We start from the raw sequence: 20038 nt of genomic DNA, 5'->3' as shown, positions 1-20038 counted from the left end.
GCGAGATGAAGGCATTGAGCAACGTGGACTTTAAAATGTCTCATTGAAGGTTCACCCAGAAGTACCGGGCATGAATTAGAGCTGCCAAAACATGGACTTTCTAGATTAGATTGTACAGCTGTAAGTTAAACTAAATCCTGAAGGATACTTTTCGAAATTAAATCTTTCCCGTCATTTCCTTTTCTGCTTTATTAAAAGGCTCAAACGTAGCAGAGCTGAACCCAGACTGCTGGCTCCGGCAAGTTACGCTCCTTTGTCATAGTTACACATCATTATTTGTGAGCAGAGGGTTTTGCCTTGCGTTATTTCTCCATCCATAGCAAAGCGGCTTCTCTGCTGACTAAAACTACCGTGCATTTTTTCGCTAATAACACATCTAAGTTCTTATTTCAAATCACAGCCCTATTTTCAAAAAGAGCAATTCTACTTTTCCCCCAGAAAGCCATCTGCTTGCTAATGAGAGTTGTTTTCATCAGTAATTTTGAGAAGAAAAATGGTTATTACACTTTAGCACTTAAGTGACAAATAAAGAATACCATCCAGCCCACTATTGAAATACACTACGTTTCTCACCATACAGGATCCACAGGCCAGATGTAACATTCTAATTATAAACATTCGTAATGAGTCTCCATGAAATTGAGCCGACAGTGAAGTAGCATCACCTCAGATAAAAATATTTTAACAAGAAATTTCATACATAAGAACACTGTAATTTATAAACCCCTGCATTATCAAAATTTACCTTTTTATACCAGCAAAGCTAAAGAGGCTTTTGATGCTTTTATGTACTCACATCTTTTTTCTGAATATGTTTTTAATTTTTATCAATGCCTAATCAATACACAATGCTGAGATATAGTGATTTCCTCACTTTTAGCAAAGCTAGTCCTGGTAGAAAGTGCAACAACAGCCTAACAATCCTTCTCACAATCATCTTAAAATTCAGCTGAATTACCCTGCTTAAGGTGCATTCCCCAAAATACTCTTTCCCTGATGCTGACTATGGCAAAGCAGTAGCAGGACAAGACAGCAAGAGACCAAGAACTATTAATAGAAGAGAGAAAAGGAAAGAATAAGAATTAGGATATCAGTGATAAGGATGAAACCTATGAGAAGGGAAAGGGAATCTGTTTAGGATGATGACTGAGGAAAAATAAAGGAACACAGGGGATGAAAAATACTTTTCATAGTAGGTTTAGTTTTGTCAGCAGAAGAAAAAGGTGAGAAAAAAAGTGAGAAAATAGTCAATAAAGCAACAGTGAGGATTAGGGCTAAACAAACAAACTGTGTGACAGTGCAGAGCTGGAGTGAAAGAGACAACTGAAGTACAGAAAGCACTGAAAGAGTTTCAAGGACTTTGAAAGAAAATAAATTAAGTAATAAAATTGCTAAGTTGTAAGAGAGAATGCAAATTAAATGGATTACAAATAAATGCACATGGAAATAAGAACAAAAAACATCATGGAAAAAAGTTCAAATCAGTATACACCAAACTAAATAAAGTACATCTCAAGCCAAATTAAGAGCTTCTAAAACAAAACAAAAACCGGTGTCTTATTTGTGGTCAAATACTATCAAGAAAGTCAATGCTAGAAAAAAAATAAGGCATTAGGTTAGGCTTAATAGGCAGCAAAACCTCATGAAAGAGAAACTGTGCCAATTCTTTCCATCTCTTCTTGCCACGTGTGCATCTTTTTTCTGAGAGTAATTTATAGCTTAGCTATGAAAATAAAATTGCTTTGGGTTAAAAACTTGAAAACAAAGTCTTGGTCAAAGTATGAATTACTTTTATAGGTTTTTCGAAAGATTGATCTTTTCATTTTCTTGTCTTATGAGTATATATCCCATTAGATCTGCTTCTGTGTAGGAAATGCAATTTTAGCAAGCAATTAATCCATAAATGAGCTGTTTCAGAGTTTTAGGTATTGGGCATCATCCTTCAAAAGCTCTGTCCTGGCCCTGTATTATACCTACATGTTTCCACAGACCTTAAAAGAGTCTCACTTTGTCAGCAATCATTTAATTGAATTCCCCATGAACCACTTTTGGAAAAATCCTGCACAAGATGATCAGCTATGGACCAAAAAGGTAGTATTTCTAATGACATGTCACTGAGAGACACAGTGACCTTTAAGTCCTTTGATACTGAATGTCTTGTTGCATATTTTATTCCAAAAGAAAATACGCAGCCAGAGAGCTACAGATATTTTACCAATTTGAACCCGGACCTCTTGCCAGGGATGCTGAGTTTGTCCAATAACAACACAGACCAGAAACTCTGCAATTTTGACACCACCCTCCCCAACCTCAAATTCATAAATATAAACATTTTAAAAACTTTGCCCCATGTGGAAAGGCAAAATAAATTTAATGCTGCCTTTTATGTACTCAGATGGTCACATGCACTGTAGCGCTTTCCTGAGCAAAGGGAAAATCTTGTCTAAACATCTTTTCATATTATGAGCTCTACAACTTTAAAAAAAAACAAAATAATTCTACTTTCTTAAACTTTCTGTGCACAAGGAATGAATCTTTACTAGTAAACCAGAAATGAGCGAGCCTTACAAAAACCTATTGATCGACAATAAAAGTTAATGTAACTGTTTATATTGGTAACTTCTAAATACTTGTTTAAATATCTGCATATATAATACTTACACTAAGTTCATTATGATAATCAAAATCTATCACAAAGTCTTCAAGTTCCTTTTAAGGCAATTATGTTGGGCTCAAACAGGATTGGGTGTATGGACTATCTAAAAGACAATGTTAAAGAATATTCAGACTAGAAACCAGAGGAGAAATGAATACACAGAATAGAAAATAAACTGTTGAAAACAAACAAGTTATTGAATGCTTTTAAGTCTTTAAAATGATTTAAATAAAATTTTTAAAAAATAACAGAAATAATTCTATTCCCCAGCAAATTCTGATGTTTACCTGACTGCAGCACGTCATGTAGCATAACTGATCACTTACGAAAACATTTTTTATTCACAAAATTGAAATTGCAAATGTGCCCCTACAAAACAAACAGTGCTGGAAGCCAAGCCCCTGTTGCCAACCCCTTACAGATCAGCAGCACCACCGATAATGTCACCAGAAATGAGACTCACTATAACGCTGATACAGCTGGACAGACTCACACCTTGCTCTTGCAAGATCCTTGTGTTCAGTACAGTGCAGATTTTAAATTCCTGCAGTGTTACCCAGCTGACCGGGTATACAATACATACAATAAGTGTTCTATGTACCATGGCATTGCTTAAGCACTTTGTTATCTATCCTTTCCATTACTTCTTCTAGATCCGATCTTCCTGTCCTACTCCAGTTCCCACAGTTATCATGGACACAGAGTCAGCTTTTATTACTAAAAACATATAAAACAATTAAAAAAAGGTGGTCCAAGCTTAGTCATTCCATATTTCAGATGACAGAATGCAATGCAGCTCTAAGCAAGAGACTTAGAACCTCCTTCTGGTGGGACTTGTGTTCAGCACTATACCAGCACTCAGTGTTACACCAGCACTTTACTTGGTTTTCATCCCCTGCAAGCTTAGAGCTGTATATGGGCTGTACAGACACAGCCCATACAATACTAGGGTCAGATACAGTCCTTTGGTGGGTTGGCTGTTGCCAGATGCCCACCCAGCCGCTCGCCCTCCTCAACAGCACATGGGACAAAATAAGATGGCAAAGCTCATCGCTCGAGATTAACATAAGAAGATGACTCCCCAGTTACAGGCAAAACACACTCCAATTTGGGCAGACTAATTCAGAGCCAGACTGCAGGACCTGTCAGAAGAACCTGCTCCAGCTTGGGCCACAGTTCCCTCAGGAAATGTCCACCTGCTTCTCCTCCTCCTCCATCCTGGGAGTTCAGAGGGCTGTTTCTTCCCTCACTCCTCAGTGCCCAGCAGTGTTTTACCCTTCCTTAAATATGCTTTTCCCAGGGGTGCCACCAGGATCACCACCAGCCCGTACAAGTCCAAATAACATTAGGAAGAAATTTCATGGCAGGGCCACAGCCAGATGTTTAATCACACCACATATTCAAAGTCACACATACACGAAATGAACCGACTAGTTTTATTCAAAGAAGGATAAGGCACGTATTCCAGTAATGTGACAATGTGCTTATGTCTCAGAAGTAGTATTACTGTCCGTTGGGAAATTATAAAAAGGAATTGCCTCTAAATGTTCTCTAGGGCCTCAATAACATCGCTTATTCGCTGGCTGTGCAAAAACATAAAGGTTATTCCCTGCTCCAAGACAAATGCTCCCTTGCACCCAAGAATAGGGCAGCCCAGAGGGAAAAGAGCAGAATTAATGGTGAGAGACACAGGAACATCCCCAAAGTACAAACCTGCTCAGGAAGACAACGGGGCCCATCAATACCCATTCCAAACACCACAGTGGAACAACCTGAACTCCTCCAGATCAACCACAAGGCAGGGTTGGTCTCCATGGGGTGCTACTCCATAACCTTTCCAAACGGCTTGGAGGGTATGTGCACCATCAACATCCATCCTTTCCAGATTGTTTGCTCTAATATTCCGCTAACTACCAGAACATCAGCAAGCCCATCAGCCGAGCAAAACAACCTTTCCATGGTAGTTTTCCCAAACGACATAAGGAGAAAGCAGAGGTGAGAAGCTGAAGCCCAGGTAGCAGTCATGCAGATGTTCCATGGGAAAAAAGGGCAGAGAACAGAAAACAGGATCAAGCACAGCAGACGTGACTGGCTATAAGCCAGAAAACAAAAACACTAGCTATAACAAACACATCTTCATAGATCTTTTCTTTACCAGCGGTTACCAAACACAGTATCTTAGCCAGGGTAAACCACAAGTAGATCCTTCAACAGGAAGCATGTTTTCTTTCACATCTGCAAAAAACAATATCAAGCATATTAACCCTGCTTCAAAATATACATCTTGCTCTGTCAAAGGCACTTTTCACCAGCTAACATAAAAGTGTGGCAATATTGTTTTGCTGCATTAAGCATTTAACTTAATATTATGTAAACCAGCAGCAGTTTCCTAAAATTTCTTGACATTCATCATTTTGTTGTGGTTCATTTCCTACTAGATTTATAGAAGTTAAGTTTTACATCACTGGTGTGAAAGATCCCGATTCAGAGAGAAAAAGTGAGCACACATTCATCACCTCAAATCGGTTTAAATTAATATGACCACCACCAAGGTCTTGCTGAAGAATAGGTGTGAGCAGCTATTTTGTTTTAGCAGATTCCTTGTTCATTAGTAACTGCATACAGCAAAATTATAAACAAATGAAAACACGAGACCACATTTTTCCCTCATGTCCAGAGTTTTCATTATTCACCTTCAACAGCCTCATGGCAGCTCATCTTCGATGTATCTAAGTTATTTATTGATCTGGGATTTTCCAAATATACTTAGGAGGTGTTTGGAAACCCAGCTTCTACTGAATTTCAATGGACCTACTCCTAAAAGAATTACAAGCTTTAGAAAATTTTATCTTTATTGTTTCATAACACAGGAGCAAGATACCATCCAATTATCTTATCCTTTGCTGGTAAAAGAACTACAATTGAGGTACTCAATTAACAATTTTTAAGCTTGTGAAATTAGTCTCACATAATTAGCACATAGAATGAAACAAGCTATTTTAGCAAACAAAGTGAGACTCAAGCTTTTAAACAAGTTATTTCTGGTTGCTGCCTTTCTTTTGCTCCTCCAACTTGAGTTAAATCACAATTCTAGAAGACAATATTCTCTCAAAATCCCAGAGAAATATTATCATCAGAGATAATTTCAGCACATTATGATAAGTTGACATCTACTAAAACTTAGAGACAGGGACCATGCAAATTTGATGATTTGCCAAGGGAAACTGGAGTTCTTTCCATTCAGCACCAGTCAGCTACAAATACATTGTGGTGTGGCATGTAAGCAAACAGTCCTTTGGATGCCATTTAAGAAAGTTCAAATACAAGAAAAACAGTGCCAAGATAACACAAAGTGCAGTTGTGGACAATGAGACAGAATCGCAGCCTGGCAGTGTGAAGTAACTTCTTTTCAGAACTTTATGCTGCTAAAACAACCAAATGTCAAGTGCTTTTACATATTGGTTGTAGGAGATCTCAAATTGTACTGTGGTTTGTTTTTTTTTCCCCTCATAAGATATTTGCGATACTCAAGTAATACTCACAGTCACGGATGGTTCTGTGTGCTGTAACAAAGCTGTGCTGCCTGCAATGTCCCACAGAATGGCACAAAAAGAGCTCAGGGTCTACTCGTGCCAGACCAAGTCTCTCTTCATAGGGGAAATATCAGGGAGTGTTACCACATCTCTCTCTACTTTGTGGCAAAGAGACAATAAACCAGCCCTTGCTGGAACTGCTGCTGCACCAAGCATTGCAAAAAACGAACAGAATCAGTGTGTGCAGGTCCAGAAAGAAGCTACAGAAAATAAGCCATTTCTTGTCCTGCTCCTCCTCTGTTTCACCTTGCCTTAGCGCAACCCTTTCCGACAGAGAGGGGTTTGTCAACTGAGATTAGAAAACAACATGCAAGCCAGACAAATCCTGAGGCTGCAAACATGGAAAACAAAAAAGAAGTCTGTAAGTACTAAATGGATGGAGTCATTTGCCAATATAACTTTTAGATCTCAACCCTGTTAGGAGGAGGTTGAGGAGGAAGCCAGACAATAGTACATCAAATCAAATGTCTACATTCCAGAAGCCATCGATATTCCTTAGGCAAACACATGGTTTATTTAGATGAATATGTTATTCAGAGGTAGAACTGTGGAACACAACATACGCTGGTATGTCAAAATGACAGCATTATAAATTGGATCTTTGAGATACAATTAGTGACATATTCCCTACTTAAACCCCTATAAAAGTTGCTGAGATAGGTAAATGCTTACAGCCTAAGAACAATATGAGTTGCAAAATTAGCAAAAAACCCAAAACAAAAAACACACCAACAAAATCCACCACACACGCAACCGTATTAATCAGATGCTTCCAAATACTGAGTCCCTAAATCACACAATAGTGAACAGACACTAGTTAGACAAGGTTACCACTGTTTTTGTTTTTTGAACTCTATGCTTTTCAGCAGTACGTTTAAACTTTTCTAATTATCCCATCAAAACAGTTGGGCAGATGAGCCTACAGTTGTGTTTGGTTCAGTTTTTTCTTTTTACATAAGGAAGTCCTCTAAATATTTGCATCAACCTCCAGACCAGCAGCTATCTGTACAAGTCAAACATGTCTGGCCAGATTCTGGGGCGTCTGATAGAGTTCTATTGATTCCAAGTGAGCTTGCTGATGTAGCCTGCTTAAGAACCAACCATCATCCGCTTAGGTTAAATAAATTGATTTTTGAATCCTGACTATTTGCAAATCCTTATGAACAACCTAGAGACTTACAATCCAAGAAAGGGCAGAAATTACTTGGTCAAGGGGGTTATTATTTTTTTTTTTTTTAATCAGTTTTCTCACAAACAACTCACTAACAGAAAAGCAACAAAATTTGTTCACTAAATTATTCATCACAAATTACCGAGCCAGGTTCTTTGGCGATATAAAAAGCAGCAGTTCCACTGAGAGCAGAAAGAATTACAGCTGCTAAGAAACAAGAGAACACAGGTATGGGCGCCACAGGAATTCACTTCTGGTTTGACAAAGCGATTCGTGAGACCATTTAGTGGAAGACGGGAAGTAAAAAGGGAACAGGCTGGTGCTGGAACTGTTGGTCCACTCAGAAGAAAACAGGCAGTGACAGGGCACTTCCATAATAAAGGGACTAGACTGTACAGTTTCAGAGGGATTCCTGAGGAAATTAGCTGATAACAGCCATATTATACATGTTTGTACAGGTCAATAACTTTCAAATTCTATCATAAAACCTGGTTAAAATGACACGAGGAGAGAGGCCACAAAGATATTTAGTTCCTAGAAGTTTTCTGCAAACAGACGGTTGAGTGATGAGACTAATAACACTTTCCATATTCTCACCATGGGAAAAGCTGCAGAATGGGAGTTTCTCTCCTTTTACACACCTTGAAATCCCCACAGAAGAGAACTTCTACTTGCAAGAAAAGTTTTGATCAATGTTTGCATGTTATTAGAGCCCAGAAAACCCTATTACTAGGCACAAATCCACAGAAAAATCAAACTTCATTTGTTTATGGCTATAGGAACAACTGGCAATGTCTGTCAGGCTACAGCAAACAATTCATCCTACATAAGCCCAGCAAAGAGCTCACAAATAGAGGCTGCATTCATCTACAAACAGACAATTCTGTGCACTAAAATTGGAAGGTGCTGCATCCCTGACATAAAAACCACAGACTCCTCAAATATTTCATAAGAGTATTTTTAAGGCAATATATAATTCCTTACAGAGACTGTGATGCAAAGCATCAGCAAGAAAATTCAGGAACATTATATTCATCTCTAATAAGACACAACCTGATGAAGCTGGAGTTCCTACACATATTTCAATAAATACTATATTTGACATACATTATGTTGACTACACACAGAACCATCAAGACCAAAACATAATCGTGAGCAAATACACAAGAAAGTTGCACCCGGCATCCCAGTGCTGTCACTTGGTTTTCATGCTGACCTGAAAGGATGAGATGGGGCACCAGACCGAACATCAGTCCCAACAAAATGCTAATCCCTACCTTTGACTTAGGACAAGCCTAAGCAATGCATCTTGAAGAAACCATTAGCGTTTGCATAGAGCAAGGTGTTTCCAAGAGGACCAGGCTGGCTGATGTCAAGAAAAGCGTAGGGTTCCTTCCCCACCCCATTCCCCTTTCTTCAAGCCATTGATCAATTTCAAAGGTTATGTTTTTAATATGCTGTGACTTTGAATGACATTACTGAACACAGATTGTCTGGTCCAGAACAATAAACATGCAAAGATCTTGAGAGGAAAATATCTAGGCATCCAGCAAGCCACTGTGCTAAATATCAGGAGGCAAATTAAAACCTCTGCATGTCACCATTTTTTGTGCTCTTATCACAACATTCATTAGTTAATCGAAAAACTTTGAACTTTAGATACTAACAATATGCTTGAAAATATTATATTCGAGAAGACAGTGATCAATCATTAGTGCCATAATAAAATCTTTACTGTATTTGATGCCTCCCAACTACGGTACTTTGTTTTTGAGAACCCTGAAGTGTTTTCAAAGGTGGTTAATCAGAGCACCCTCACCACAGCCCCGGAAACAACTTTCCTGTCTGTTCCCGAGAACAAACGGTGGAGCAGGAAGGCTGAAATAATCGGTGCAATGTTTGCCCAGGCAGAAATGCTTTCCAGACATCTCAACTTTCTGTTCCTCATTTTAAATATCAGACTCCTAAATACTGTCTGATGTTCGGTATTTTATTTCCTATTAGCAGTAAACCACATTTCCAGCCTTCTGATTGACCGAACTGCTTTGATATAAAATACATGGTGCTTCTCTTACATTGATTATCCCAGGGATAAAAACCAGGAAATTCCCTCATTTTTCTCAGAATGGAGGAAACAAGGGAACATTAAGATTTAATATCACCTCATCAGTAGTCTGCAAGGCTGATAAGAATAAGTCTGTAAGGTTGCTACTCTGGTCTTCAGAAGCTCTTAGCCACATCAAAAAACAACACACCAACAAGGTCTTGTATTATTTTTGAACATGGTTTAAAGGTTTCCCTCATTTTCCTTTCTTTGCTTCTTTCCCTCTCATAGTTTTTACATCTTCTTTCTTTGCTCCCTTTGATGTTTGCTTGCTTTTCATACTTCCATTGAACACATTTTGCACTATTCATTTCCACCACACCTCCCCCTGTTCCAGAGGAACACACTTTTTCCTGCGTCTGACTTTGCCTCTGCCCTCTACGGCTCATCGACAGCTCCGCCAGAGAGGGAACAGATGCTTTGGCGACAGCATTCATTACAAAGTGGCACATGAACAAAACACCTTCCATCTCTCTTGTCTCTCACCTACACAGGGAATATAACCTGTCTCCCTTGATATGAAGTTTCACTCAGGATTTATATATATAAAAAAAGACAAGATTCCATCCTTTCGATTGTATAGTTAGTACAACTAGAAACATTACAGTTCAAAGGAAGATAAAATAAGATCGTGTCCTTCTTTACTTACACGTGTCTAAGGACTCATCTGAATCGTCGGGACAATCCGGCTCTCCATCGCACAGCCAGCGCTGGGAGATGCAACTCACGCCATCGCGGCACAGAAACTCTCCTACATCACACAACTGATGTTCTTCTGAAAATGAGAATGGGTTAGAATGAAGTGATTAAAAAATGAAGGAAAATAAAGTGGCAAAATGAAAATGAAATGGGGAAATAAAGTGATTTTGAAATCCGGAATCAATATGAAGTGATAAGTCAATGATACCTAAAGCCCCAACAGCTGCTGTGTTTCAGCAGGAGCATCCCATAACAGTTCCAACTAGACATGAACAGCATTAGTGTTAACTACCTCTACAAAACAGAATTTTAAGAAATTCTGGTTTTGTCCAACTATTTTACCATGAAGCTAGTTATCTACCAGATAGAAATGAACAAGCTTTCATTTTGTATTATCAGCAGGGAGATACCTCATTCTCCTCTTCCGCCCCAGCAAATACTTTCTAATTGTTGTTTCAAGTAACTAGATTTTCTAAGAATGTATTTTCATAAACAGTCAAAGGTCTTTTTAAATAAACATATATACTTTTCTCTAGGCACATATTTTTAATAACCACATCTTATCTCAGATTTATATAAGAATTTTTATATTTAATGAGACAAAGTTGCAAACAAACTCTTTTGTTATGTGAGGTACCTTGAAAACAACAGCCTTAAAACTATGGCAATTTTTGAAGCCTGGCACACCCGATCTACTGGATTCAACTACCAAAGCCTGATGTCCTTGAGATCCAGACTTAATTAACTCAAGACTATTCCATCATTAATTAATGTAAAACTATTCTAGCATTAATTAAAGCTCAAAGCCTCTATGCAATATATTAGATTCATTTTATCAATATATAAATTACACTAGTGCCTTCCATAAAGCTGCACTGCAGATCACTGAGTTTCTTGAATATTTTTACACTGATACAAGTGAGAAATAAGTGGTGCCAACACTGTCACAAAGATATTAAACCAGGTATAAATAAGGAGAGAATTAAGCCCAGTTGCACTTGTAGACCTGCACATCAGTTTAGTTCATATCAAAAGCAAACAGATGCTGTAATTTTTCTTCTTATCACCATGAGCTTTTCAAGAAGCACAATATTAATTTCTTGGTCTGATATGTCATAGGATCATAGGAATCATAGAATCACTTTGGTTGGAAGAGACCCTCAAGATCATCGAGTCCAACCATAACCTAACACTGGCACTAACCCACATCCCTAAGAACCTCGTCAGACATAACAGCTTCAATTTAAGACAATTAAGAAAGATCTGCTTTTATTGGATTACTTTGGTCCAATAATGTCACTCTCATTATTCAAATGCACAAACATCTAAAAATGGAAGTACTTGGAACGAGAGAAAAAGAGCAACATATGTGTCAAAAATAAGCCTTAAGCAATTAGCACTATAAAATACCCACACTGATCCTTGAAACAACTCAACTGCCCTCCTGAACAAAATAACTGTTTTACTATAGAGAAATGGCATTGCTTAGTGACTTTAAGATGTGTTTCTGGACATGCTTGTAAAGCTGATTCGAGTTTCCAAGCAAAACTCTTACTGCACAGTTTTTGTGACATTTATTAATCTAGGATACAACAATGGCAACTCATTGTTAAAATGATTTAACCTACTATTTTGTAGGTTTACACCTCATCCTCAGGATCAGCTGCTAAAACTATTAATGACTAAAGTTCCAAATGAATCAAAGTTACAACTATTATGTAGATACGTTTCATATTGCTTAATGCAGCTACAACACAGCTTATATAATTGGAGGAATCAAAGCACGTTTGGTTATATTCCAATTCCTTGCATTTACCACAACAGCCAAGAGCGCTCAGTCATTTCAGCTGTTTGTCTTTGTAAAAAACAAGTGACTGTGTAACTAAAAGTGTAAGTTGACACACACACACACACACACACACACACACACGTGGTTTTCTTATCTTTCATGGAGATGATTAAAGGTCCTGCTTTGATAGTGCTTCTCAAAAACATCTTTAAGTTAAAAAGAGCAAGGGAGTTTGGCAAGTTTCAACATCTCAAATATCTACAATGGGATGAGCAAAGGCTGCATCAAGAACTGTTTAATCTTTGTTTTTATAACATTCTTGAAATCCACAAAAAAATTGCTGTTTATAGAAAACTTCAGTGTTAACCGTGATTTTCTGTGTATGACATATATGTTTGTAACAGACTTGAGAACATTAAAACAAGCACAAAACCAGTTATCTACCACATCCACTTATCACACTGAAGAATTAATAAAACAGTTGAAATGGCTAATGTCCTGAATTAAGGTTCATAAAATTAAACTGTATCAAATTAGATTTTTTTCTAAATGTCATTTTTTAAAGATTTCTGAACTGACAATCAAGCAAATAAAAATTGAATATAAAAATGTAAAGTTGTGAAAACACACAGGCAAGTTTACACAAGTGACTGGTTCTACATGAACCTACTCAATCACCTACATGCAAAATACCCACAGAAAAAGAAATCTTGTTTATTTCCTAAGTCTCATCAATAATTGGACAAAAGGAGAAATCGATGTTGCCATTTATGCTAAAATGTAGTGCTTCAAGTCTAATGATGTACTGCAGCAAGCACACTATATGAGGTTTGTTTTCTACTTCATTTTTTTAAAAAAAAAATGAAATAATTTACCTATTTCCAAGCAATTAAAAGCTTGGTTTTTATCTTATGCAACAACACAGAAATTATGGAGCTCTAAGCTTTTTGTACCCCCCGCCCCTCAAGGAAAACCTAAGAGAGTGAAGAAAACACTTACTTATAAAACACTTTGAAAAAAGATCTCGTTCAGAATAAAGCAGCTTAACATTAGCTCAGGGTTTTACTGCCTCAAACTGCTTTTTCAAACAGTTTTCTTTTGTGTATCTATAGAATTCTCTTATTTTCAGCTGTTATCACCACAAAATGAACTGGACCAGTTAATCATAAACATACACTAATTAGTGTGGGTTTTTTTATTCCAGTGACACCTCTCCGCACGCTGCTTCCTTCTGTATTATGTGCGCTGCACAGGCTCCCAGCGGATGAGAAAACTCACATTTTTAACATACCAATTCTTTGAGATACAGAGCAGATGGTTGGAAATCATCTCTCTATGGGTAAATGAAAGCTTTGCCTCCCTAAGGATAGCAAACCCACCCTGTGTTGCAAGCACCTGGCAATGCCTCTTAGAAGGAAAGTTTCAGAAAATAGCTGGTGCCTTTGTTTTAAAGGCAACATTTCCAGAGCCAAGTTCTTGTTTTATTTTTTTCCAAAAACATGCATATTTTTAAGAGGAGAAAGCTCAAAATCTCCATTAAAAACACTAAATGCAATTATAATTTATGCAACTATGCTAAACTTGGAAAAACAAAATTCCATTTTGTTGTTAAAGGACAAGGCGGAACTAAAAGGCAAACTACTAACAAGAAAAAAAGAAAGGAACAGGGGCATATAAGGCAGCAGCCAGTGTCTGCCTACAAGAGGAATACTCCTGGTTTAATCAGGCAGATGACTCTGCAAACACGCATTGAGCTCCGGAATGATGAGAGATAAAGGTGACCATCAGTCACCACGTTGATGGGTAGAGGCTAAACGTATCTGGAACTTTCTTGTTTTTACAGAATCACAGAGTGGTGGGGGTTGAAGGGACCTCTGGAGACCATCCAGTCCAACCCACCTGCTAAAGCAGGTTCACCAGAGCAGATCACACAGGAAGGTGTCCAGGCGGGTTTGAATGTCTCCAGAGAAGGAGACTCCACAGCCTCTCTGGGCAGCCTGTTCCAGGCCCTGGCACCTCACAGGAAAGAAGTTTCTCCTCATATTCAGATGGAACCTCCTGTGCTTCAGTCCTTGCCCGTTGCCCCTCATCCTGTCATTGGGCACCACTGACAGGAGTCTGGTCCATCCTCTTGACACCCACCCCTGAGATATGTATAAACATTGAGATCCCTCCTCAGCCCTCTCTGTTTTAGCAAAGCCAATTACGAAAAGCAGGTCAACAGGGTTCTTGAACGATAAAGGAGATGCCATTTATATAGCTGAGTACTTCTTCAGTTCTATCATGAAAATGCAAATCGTTCACTGTGAATCTAATTAATATCTGCCTTCATCAAGGAACCAGGTGCCCAGAGAAGCGGTTGCACTTCTAGATTTGTTTTTCACCTGCAGACACCAGCACTGTCCTCACTTTGAGAAGCCCATCGCTTGGGCTCTCAATGGATCTGCCAGGTGACCCAGTGCCCACTCAGCAGTTGCTCCATGTGCCACCTTCAGAGAACTTCCATCTCCATCTGCTGAGAGCACCTGAGAGCCCCAAAACATGAACCTCCCATATGGCAAATGCTCTTCAAAGTGAAGAAAGCTTGGTCAAATAAAGTCTTGATCTGTTGTAGCAGGGAGTGTGCTCATTAGGCTTTCGCTAAAAATTCATAGAAACCACATGTGCAAACTAAGCAAAAAACCGCATTCAAACAGAGGCCTTTGAATGTGATATAGCACTATATGAATTAATGTTTATGGGTAAAAGATCATCGCAACCAATTTTTAAAAGCTCTTATAAGTAGGTTAAGATTAACTTGAAGAAATCATGTTTCATTATACAATTTTGCACTCAAAAAATAAGAGATATTACTACCATGGTTCAAGTGAAACAAAAACTTTGAAGTTTTCAATTTCTTCTCCTTTTTAAGAAAGGAAAACTTCTCCTTTTTAAGAAAGGAAAAGGGCAAGAAAAGGCATACATAAAATAGTGTGTGTGGGGGTGTAAATATGCTCTCCTTTTCAATTTGGGAATGGCAAGATCAAGGAAAGAACCATGAAAATATAAACGCACACAAGTGTTCAACTGGTTTGTCTCCAACTACATACCCAGACAAAACTCCCAGGAAAGAGGGGAATTTCCTGCCAAAACTGCAATTTTCTCAAAAGTAAAATAGCAGGAAGACTAAGAAACAGCAGCAAGGCCAATACAGGTGGTCAGAAAACTGTGACTGAGCTGAACATTTCCATCTGGATCCACTGGTGATGGCATCACCTGTCCACACAACCAGGAACTTCTAGCAATGATAAACCCATTCTGCCATGTTTCAGGGACATTATGCAACTAAAAACTTGTACTTTAAGTTCTTAGTTAGATTTGCTTAGATTTTAATTGAGTTATCTTCATTACAAGAGCTTAAAAGCTCAGAATTTTTTTCCCCCTCCTCTCAAAAGGACGTTTTCCATTTGGGATTTTCTTTGATCTCTCACTGAAACATGGAAAGGTTTGCAGATTAGTGTCTGCAAAATTTGCTCAAAAGTTGAGAAGTATATTCCAGTAGTAATTTATGATAGAATTCATCATATGCTAAAACTTTAATTACTGTAACTGAAAGGAAGATGGGGAAGAAAAAGCATGCACACCTCTTCATACTTATGACTTTTCAGACTTTAATTTAATCCTTCTCCAATCTTGTACAGGTTTAGAGTTAAATCTACATTTTTAGTGCCCAGCATACCCTATAACATTTACATTTTGGCCACACTAAACTACAGACAAAAATCCTTGAAACACATCTTGGAAAAGAGAAAACTAGAGTTTTACATTCAGACTATAAAAAATAAACTTTTATTTCTGTCCTATCTAGTACAACACACTGTGTTCTAAGTCAGGGAGAAGAGTTTTATTCACAGGATCCAAAAATCTCTCTTCAAGATCTACCAGACCCTGATTTGCACTTCTGGGGTTCAAAGGGGCTTAACCAGTTGTGTATACATTCAAATGTATACAGAATTCCTAAACAGGTATATATATATGGTTTATGTGCATTTATTCAGTTCCTGGGGTATTAATTATCGCTGACTCCACAGTTACTGATCAACTAATTACTTCATCCATAGGCAAAGCACATGAAAAGGCACCAGTCACTAAAAGCACCATATGTCCAGTTTAGGCTACATATCCTTAAATACCACATGCAAATCTTCACTCTGTCCGCACATCTTTTCCCCAGCAAGGTCACAGACAACTTGTTGATAGTCTGGTCAGTCTCTTGATTGACATCAGACATTCTACTTCTCAGCCCATCATCCACTCCATAAATATTCACAGCCAAATTCCTTATTTACATCACACAACTACAATAATTCTTCATATCTTTCAGACTTCCTCAGCGCTAATGTAACTTATGGATCAGGCTGAGTAAATACTATTAGAGATGAATATTAACAAGAAGACTAGAAACACACATTGCTTTGTACGAATTAAGAAGTACTTTTGGAGGTGGGTAGGGGGCAAGTCCAGGGGCAGCCTTGTTCTTATCATTTTTACTCTTTCTTCGACAAAAAAAAAGTATTTCCACTAAGGGGGCTGACCCTGAGTCCTCTCCTGTAGATTTGAACCAGAGAAGGTTGTTATTCAGCCTTAATTTGCCACACTTTATGGACAGAGAAGTCTAAGAAATATTCAGATAATGAGAAAGACCCAAATATTTCCGAGTCTTTCTCATTATCTGGTAATTCACAGACCTAATCAGTGGTGGGTCATACAATAATATGTATCATGTCATTTCATAGTTTGCAGAGATACCCATGTTCTCTAATAACACAAAAATACTACAGAATAGCCAGGTGCTGCCTCTAACACAATAGAGTGATACCCTAATAGAAAAACATTACCTGTAATCTTGTTATTTGCTAATCCCTGCTCCTGGTAGCCCTATACAGAACACAAGTTGAAGTCCCAACAAGCTTGCTACAAGCCAGTTCCTCACAATTATCTTTTTACCTCCTTGAAAACTGGAGGGAACATGCAACCCAAGCTGTGCAGGGTGAAGCTGTCCTTCTCTCCCAACAGCCAGTCTTCAACTGAATGATAATGTCAGGACGGAGGGTCAAAGTGACCATCTCCTGTTCCCCTATGGATGAGGAATGACAAGCCCCGTGACAGAGTCAACATCGTGTTCTTTCAGCTGCTGACAGCGAGTCAACGCCAGGGTGAACACGAGCAAAACCAGTCTTATTTGTGGAAAACCCTCAGAGGTTTCCACTGAAACACGTCTTCTCTCTTTCCCACATTACAGAAGAAAGTATCTTTGAAGAAACCATTTCTATGGAATGTGAAAACCTCTGAGCCTCTCTACCTTGTTCTGTTTATTGTAGTGTATTTTTAATATTATCATTTAATTTGCTCCGGTGTAAATCTTCTCATCAAGAGGAAATGGTTGCAAGAGAATACTTTAAAAAATGTACATAAATAAAAAAATTAGTCTTTACAAGGAATGGTGAAGATCTTGGAAGGAACCTCTAGAGGATACCCCATACACTATGTCCTTCCTAGTCCAAATACATGCCTTGATAAGCAACAAACTTTCACACGTAAAAAAATTCAAGGAGAGAACTTGCAGAATACATTTGCTGTACACATTCATGCTTTCTGCTTCTTCAGTAAGATCAATGGAGCAAAGACAAAGGCTTTCAGCTACTCCCAGGATCAAATCTCAAACAGGTCTGAAAGACAAACTCCTGAAAAGCAGAAGGAATGAGCAGAAGGATTGGGACTGAGAATAAGTCACCTCGAGCCCATTTCAAACCCAGTTTGACACAATGTGCCACTTACTGAGCCTCCAAGCAGGACTTCAAATGAGTCTTTTTCATCTACTATCTGTGTTAGCTGTTTCAACTTACACATTTCCAAGTTACACTCCTAATTTCACTAGCTGTAAAGCTTCCAAATTAAATTGTAATGTTTTCAGGGCAAACTGCTTCTTTTTCTTAAAGTAGGATGGAGATCCTGACTTGAGACAAACTATTAACATAAATGCCGCACACAATGTTTTCTCTTTTGAAAGCTGAAAACATTCATTACCTAGCTTATTACAATACCTCTGATAAGTCCCGCGTTGCGCAGATGTTCTATGATGCTGAATTTTCACATGCTAACATTTTTAGCCAATACTGAAAGATGATTAATATAGATAAATTTAATATATCAAAGGGTAATCAATGATGTAATTGTTTTAATTCAGTAGTTTTATTACCATTTATTACCATAACAAACCCATTTCCTTCCAATTTTTAAAACTCTAACAGAATGACATCTGCCCAACCAAGGAAGGAAAAGCATGTACTAAGCTGCTGCAATATTTTTTCATAGTGGGAACATGGTGGGAATAAAAAAACCCCTGCTCTGCTTATCATCACTTCAAATAAAAGTAAAGTTTACATTTTCGTTTAAAGTGGAGGTGCCTTCATGAAGGAAAGCTATGGCCAGGTAAGATGTAGTTAATTCAGATGACTCTGTAATGGAAAAAGAAAGTTATACTTTGAAGAACAATAAGTTATCTTAAAGGAAGAAAAAAACCTAAAGCAGTATAGAAGAAACTATAGGGTAGCTGGACTGGATTGAACCATCTTCTTTGCTTTCTTTTTATTTCCCTGGAGGAGGATGTTGAGGCTACATTATCATTGAGTCTTAAACCAAACAAATCAGCCACCAAGGATAAATTGTGAAAATCTAATTTTTGGCAAAAGGAACAATCTTGTACCAGAACTGTACAGTCTTCAGGCAAATAAACAGTTTGTTCAAGAGAAATCCCATTAACTCACATACTATAACTTCTGGATTCAGTAGGCATTTCTCCGCTCCCACCCACGAGCCTAAGGAGCAATGGGGAGTCACCAATGACTTTGGAGACCCTCCAAACACACCAGATCACCCCATCCAGCCCCTTCCCAGCAAACCACAGCCTCATTTCCCAGTGCCCATCCAGCAGAGTTCTCAACACAGTTCTTAAATCCTGCAGCAAAACTTCTGTCCTCCTTAGCTCATCCATTCCAGTCCTCAGCTCCTCTTGTATTTCCCGTAACGGGCAGCCCAGCTGTCATTACAGCAACCAAATAATGTTTACCCAGCTCCAAACGGCTCACATTTGAGCGCAGGATCATGGGGCTATGCATCTTCTCCATCGTTACATTGCCAATCATTTAGCACTAACTGCCCTGCAAACCGCGATCGGTGTCACGGAGATGGGGCCGAGCCTGATGGATAACAAAGCTGGTTTCTATCACACAGCGATTAACGTGACGGGCTGGGCGAGACTTAAGGGAGAATCCACGACTTACACGCAATTTAAGTTCATGAATAAAGTACCTGATGACACAGAAGAAGGCAAGGCACAAAAGAGAACCCAACTCTTGGAGAAAATATAATCAGAATACAATAAGCATTAAGATATTTTTGCAGGAAGCCTTGTCCTGCTGTGCTCCCATCGTCAGGAGCGGCGAGCCTGCTGTCACTGAGCGTATCTCAGAATGATCCTGCTTAAAATGACATGAAATGATGATGAACAGGTTTCCATAGCAGATGGAAGTCTATTACATAATTCAACTTTAATGACCGCAGAAGCCTTAAAAAAAAGGAAGGTTTTGTTTTGTGCAACGAGAGATTTATATGAAATGAAACAGCTAAATCTGCTACTGTAAGCAACTACATATGTTTAATACGTGTTCATTTTATATTGGAATAATTAATCTACAGGGAAACAGGGTTAAAGACTGTAAGAAATCCTTATACTAAACTCAATGATTAGAAGGATGAAAGAACTAGGAGAAAAGCAAGCTAAAGCTCCTTTCTAAATACAGTCAACATAAACAGCTAGAGGGAGAGTCTTATTACCAGAGTTCAGTATTGAATTCAAATTGGATACTGCATAACTTCAATACCAAAAAAAACCCAAAACAAATACTAAAAATGTGGTAGTAATACTAGAAACTTACAATTTAAAAAAACAACACATAAATTATTATAAAATTGACTCCAGTCCTAC

The 20038-nt window shown here is 38.3% G+C and overlaps 1 protein-coding gene across 9 annotated transcripts in view; it reads right to left on the bottom strand.

Moving 5' to 3' along the window:
• LRP1B (LDL receptor related protein 1B) overlaps positions 1 to 20038 on the bottom strand; it is a 687728-nt gene that overhangs the window by 510734 nt on the left and 156956 nt on the right. For 8 of the 9 annotated variants that reach the window (XM_065070319.1, XM_065070313.1, XM_065070311.1 and 5 more), the window contains exon 2: positions 10174 to 10299. The exons of the other annotated variant lie outside the window; for it this stretch is intronic. In XM_065070319.1, the coding sequence (XP_064926391.1) occupies positions 10174 to 10299 (126 nt within the window). The remainder of the gene's footprint in view (positions 1 to 10173; positions 10300 to 20038) is intronic. 9 annotated transcript variants of the gene reach the window in all.

This window comes from Columba livia, chromosome 7 (assembly GCF_036013475.1).
Source record: "Columba livia isolate bColLiv1 breed racing homer chromosome 7, bColLiv1.pat.W.v2, whole genome shotgun sequence".
In the NCBI taxonomy this organism is placed as follows: Eukaryota; Metazoa; Chordata; class Aves; order Columbiformes; family Columbidae; genus Columba; species Columba livia.
Note: the sequence above shows the minus strand (reverse complement) of the source record. Positions and strands in the feature narration are given on the sequence as shown.